Raw genomic sequence first — 5,261 nt, 5'->3', positions numbered from 1 at the left:
TCTCCAGCCAGTCTCTGCCCAGCCTGTGCAATATATTGTTTTTTCATTAGTCAAATATTTAGATTTTTTTTTAATGAATCAAGTTGCATGGACTGTATTAGAATCAACCTAGACAGCTTCTGTGTTGTGACGTCTGCTACTATGGTAAGACATTCTAAAAATTAAGCTAGCATCATTCAGTGTGGCAACACCCAAGTCCTTTGATTCATGTCTTCAGGTGCTTTTACAATGTTCAAGTGAAGCAAAGATGTTTTATTGCAAATCTGGTCCAGCTGTCTGAACACTGAATGCCACTCAAGTACATGTAACCAAAGCTTCACAGTGTTCACATCACCGTAGTCTCAATAGCACAGAGCTGTGTATTTGCTACGAGCTGTTAGTTTAAAAGCTGTCACTCTACATTACACCATGTAACCTGTAGCCACATAGATTTTGTGAATTCTGGGTTCTGATGAAAAATGTACATTTTCATTTGAGGATATGTTGTTAGCTATTACTGTTTGGACTCAGTTTTGCAAGGCACTGGCAGCTGTCAGCTACTGCCACTACTGTTTTTTAAATTAATTAAAACAATCAAATACGCAGTTACATACTTGTCATCTCTACCTAAAAGACTAATACTTGAAGATGCAAGTCTCTCACATTTAGGTCAGTCCCAGTTATACCTAGCAGCTCTGGTAAAGATGGTTACAGTTGTGTCCTGGCCTATGGAATGAATTTGTTTTCTCAACCACAAAAGGGAACTTCTCTGTGCTAAGGTGTTAGATCCTCAGTGGGTCAGTGAAGACCTTCAGCCTAAACAAATTAACATCAAATGTATCACTGTCCTGCCTGCACAAACCAAGTAATTTATCTGGACAAAGTAGGCTCTGGGCAGCCTGATCTAATGGGAGGTGTCCCTGCTCATGGCAGAGGGGTTGGAACTGGGAGATCCTTGTGGTCCCTTCCAACCCTGACAGATTCTGATCTGTTTTGGCAGAGGACTTTGGAGCCCTGGTGGCTCAGTGGACTTGATGATCTTGTAGGTCCCTTCCAACCTAAATGATTCTATGATTCTAAAGTAATGATTGGCTCCTCCAACTATTCAGTTACATCTTTGTCCTTCCCACGTGGCTTCAGTTTGACTATTCATATAAACACGCTCACACATGTGCTTCTGTGGAGTAGTTGTGAAATCAGAATATCAAAGCAAATATGAACACAGAGTGCAACGTTTAATGATAATTAGTTTTGGATAAATTCAAAATATGCATTAAACAAAACTAAACAAAACAGTGTCAACACCTGAGGAGGAAGATCACAGATGCTTCTGTTGACAGCCAGTTCCAATCTTTCTAGACTGACGCAGTTACTTATTTCCTTGGGAACAGACTTTATTCTATTGTAACTGAGGAGAAGCTCTTGCAGGCTAGTCAGCTGGCCTGCAGAGAGCACAAATACAAAATGATAAATGATCACAATCATTCTGCTTGAAATACAATATTACTTGTATAATAGTATAAGGATAACACAAAACAAGTGCTCTTTGTTCTCACTGAAAAAAAAAGGATTCTCTGAAATTCAAACAGTAAGACTTCAGGACTCTTCAGTACAGAAATGCACGCTTGTTGGGTGCTACCAAAAAAAAAAAAACAGACACAAATCTCCAAAATAACCCTTAAGAACATAGGCTACTCACACTGCCTGGTTTTCAGTATCACTCTTACAGCTGCTTTCTGATATCTAGTATCTGCTGTGCTTTCACTCTTTTTCATAAAGATATGTGTCCTCCATTCAGCCATTTTAAAAATATCTATAGGGAATCTAGGGGCTTAAGATCTCTATCTCACTGTCAGATTTAAGTTGTCTGCTTTCTAACTACTCAATAGATTGTTAGACAGGCAAAGTGCACAAAAATGGTATGATTGTAAAATTAATTTTCTTAGAAAAGCAGGTTAAAATAAAAGAAAGCAGCTCACCGATTTCTTTAGGTACACTTTCAATTGAGTTCCGGGATAGATCCAGAACAACAAGGTTGTGAAATCTTCCAATGAATTGAGGAATTTGCTGCAAACTAGTTCTATGAAGCTGCCATTCCTGTAGGTGGACTAGTTTCAATAAGCACGAAGGTAGTGTCTAAGACAAGAAATATGAACCAGAAGAAATTCAGCTTAGTATGCAAGAATACAGGCTTAAGTGAAAGTTTTATTTGAACCAGTAACAGTCCTGTGATGAAAAAGAAAAAGGAAAAAATAAATAAATATCTCCTTCTTTACAAGCTATACTGTAACACCTTGAAATGAACATCACCAATGCACGGTCGTCCTGACCACAGATTTAACGTGGTCAGAAAAAAATGCACCATCTGTATGCTCTGAGTTCTGAACCAGGAACACTTGCCTATGGACCACCAGAGTATTGCTGAGTGTGGCTGTCACTCTGTGGCCTCAATGTGGTTGAATTCTCATCACTTCCTAGGAACTGGCATCTGTGTTTCTATGTGGCTCAGAACAGACTGCTCGTGTCCACTCTGTTGTTGATTCCACACTTACCTGCTTCCCCCCGGGCGTTAGAAACATGAACAATAGTATTCTGGGCGTCTACTGGCTTATTTTCACTCTTATAAAGACAAAGCAAACAGCAGTAAGAAATCTTTTCGTGCACCTAAACACAGGGGGTTTTCACCTAGATACATTTAAGTAGCTCTGGTCTGTTAATGTTAAATGAGGATTTACATTAATTGCACTCAGAATTTGCAACATAAATAATTTCTAATGCAGAAAAGCCTTCTGGGCTATATTTTTGCGAAGTAATGCATAATTTTCAGGACTAAAAATCAGCTTGCTTTTACATTTTCACGACAATGTGTCTCAATTCATTGCTAGCAAAGCACACAGTGAGCACTTTACAAATTAAAAATAGTACAACTGTAAGTGTAAAGGTGTAAACAGTACTTTTCTAATGTACCAGTCACTCAACCCAAGCAACATTAATTCCTATCAACACTACCTTCCATTCTTCTTCTTCTATCCTTAAAATTGCTCTTCCACCTTCATTGATGACTTTTTCTTTGAGCTTTGCTAAAGCAGCTCTCTCCTCCCAGACAAGTAGTAACCTACAGGGGAAAGAAGACCTGTCAGTGGTGTGGCAATGAATATAGGCAATATTTAGTCTCTGTTAAGTTTTCTGGAACAAAGAGACAGTAGCCTTTCTGGGTGTCAACATTTATTGTATCTGGATGCTAAATATACTATCAACTAGAGGGAAGACAAGAACATAAGGTGATGTTTGGCTGAGGTAATTTATAGGAACTCTATTTTACAGTTTTCAAATTTTCAGTCATAAGGAAGACATAAGTTCATTCACTTTCGTCATGTTGCAGCAGGGCAACAGAATATAAAGTCCTGTGGAATTCAGTTCCAAAGCCTTTAATTTTGAAGCAGCATCCTAAAAAGAAAGCCTTCAGGTCCACTAAAAGTAAGTGCAATCAAACAAGGTCAATTAGTTAGGGATTTTTAGCTCAATTTCTAAAGGGGACTTAAACAAGAATTATGAAAATTAGGATAATTCCCTGTCTGCTGTATTTTCCATTAGTAACTTTTGAATTTTCTATTCCTTTTCAAACACAGTGGACAAATTAGGAAGAGTTACAAAAATAGAATGCTAAATTCCTTCACATTTCATTAACTTCCTGGCCAAACAGAAGACCAAGCATCTTGGTTAATGCCCCCATTAAGAAGAAAGCATAACAACTCTCCATTGTTTAGAGAGGATTTTGATATCTGAACTTAGGGGATTTAGGATATATGCTAGTATTTTTATCACACAACACAGTTCTTCGTTTGACCTGACCATTTTGCTAGGTTCTAATCGGTGAGAATTCTGCTGGAATAATGATTAAAGCATTAAGAATAGAATCATTAAGATTGGAAAAAAACTTTGAGATCACCAAGTCCAACCAAGGATTAGATTCTGGATGAATATGAAAAGACCAGTTATAGTCTTCTGAAAGGTAACGTATAGCCTAGCCTTTCACATACTTAAAGATGTAAAATTCACCTACCTTCCTGCAGACCTCTGTCTGAATTCCTTCTCTTTCTTCAGTTCTTCATTTATCTTGTGTATTCTCACCTCCCAAAGTGTCTTCACAGCATTGAATGTTCCAAGACAAACTGCTGTTTCAGTCATGATCCTCACATGTTCAGGTTCAGTCACAGCAATCCACCTGGGACTTCCAGACTCAATGCATCAGTGTACGTATCAGCTACCAGAGGGGGACAGTGATGTGAAAATTAAAATAGTGAAATACCCACTTGATTATACTATTAAATTTAGTTAATCTAGAGAACTGACAGAATTTCATCAACTACTTTTTCTTTATAAAAATCGACAATCTCACCTATTTAAGTTTTCTTATAATGGAGAAATGGCATTCTTGAAGTCTCTCTGCATTCTTAGTCAGTAAACAACTGCTTCTCTCAGTTCCTTCCAATGGTAGGCTCAGAACTGACCATAATTATTAAATGCAGGTATAAGCATTCATTTCCTTCCCAGGAAAAAAATTAACCTGTTACCTTCAATTTAAGGCAGTTAAATCCTGGTAGCTGCATCCTGGCAGTTACCTGGTATAAATACATGTAACTAAGGGAGTTTTGCACTTTAGAGAACCTGAACCGTTGCTGGAAATAAATTAGTATAATTTATCTGCATTCATTTTCTTCACTTGAACTTATCATATATTTTATACTTAGTAATTACCTTTAAGAAAAAGCTTTTTAAGTTCTTCAGATTCCTCTCTGAATCTTATAGCCCTGCTGAGCATCAGGATCCACATTTGAAAAAAAAATGCAGCCTAAGGTTTTGAAGTCATCTATTCCTTAGTGAAATAATTAATACATTTTCCTGAAAAGCAGCAAATTAGGATACTCGGTTATCCTAATCAGTGCATCCCTCTAAGAAGCATTATTGCCATAACTGGAGTCATTTGAGGAAGGTGGGTTTTTCTTAAACTGGAGCCAAGATACTGATACTCAGATAAGCCTGGAGAACTAAACTTCACGTCAACAGCTAAACACTCTAAACGCTGATGATCTGAATGCTCCCTTCCAAACATTTTACTAATACTTTCAGGGAAAAGTAAGAAAAGCATCTTACATAGGTATTTAAACTAAAACAGTGAGGATAACTTTCTTCCAAGCAGGTAGATAACAATAGTGGAATTTTGTGTCTTTTCATACATAGAATTCCCTACAATAATTGCTGTTGGTCTGTCTTTTAGAACA

At 37.4% G+C, this 5,261-nt stretch overlaps 1 protein-coding gene across 1 annotated transcript; it reads right to left on the bottom strand.

The window, feature by feature from the left end:
- Window positions 1–1,273: 1,273 nt before the first annotated feature.
- On the bottom strand, window positions 1,274–4,167 carry LOC103770880 (leucine-rich repeat-containing protein 39-like; the record flags this gene model as incomplete). The annotated part of the gene is made up of 4 exons (XM_008938160.1): window positions 4,043–4,167; window positions 2,989–3,094; window positions 1,959–2,115; window positions 1,274–1,421 (listed from the first exon to the last, which is right to left on the bottom strand). Coding segments are annotated over exons 1-4 (536 nt in total), but the record flags the coding sequence as incomplete, so codon positions are not given.
- Between the last annotated feature and the right edge of the window lie 1,094 nt (window positions 4,168–5,261).

This window comes from Merops nubicus, unplaced genomic scaffold (assembly GCF_000691845.1).
Source record: "Merops nubicus isolate BGI_N331 unplaced genomic scaffold, ASM69184v1 Scaffold52623, whole genome shotgun sequence".
In the NCBI taxonomy this organism is placed as follows: domain Eukaryota; kingdom Metazoa; phylum Chordata; class Aves; order Coraciiformes; family Meropidae; genus Merops; species Merops nubicus.
Note: the sequence above shows the minus strand (reverse complement) of the source record. Positions and strands in the feature narration are given on the sequence as shown.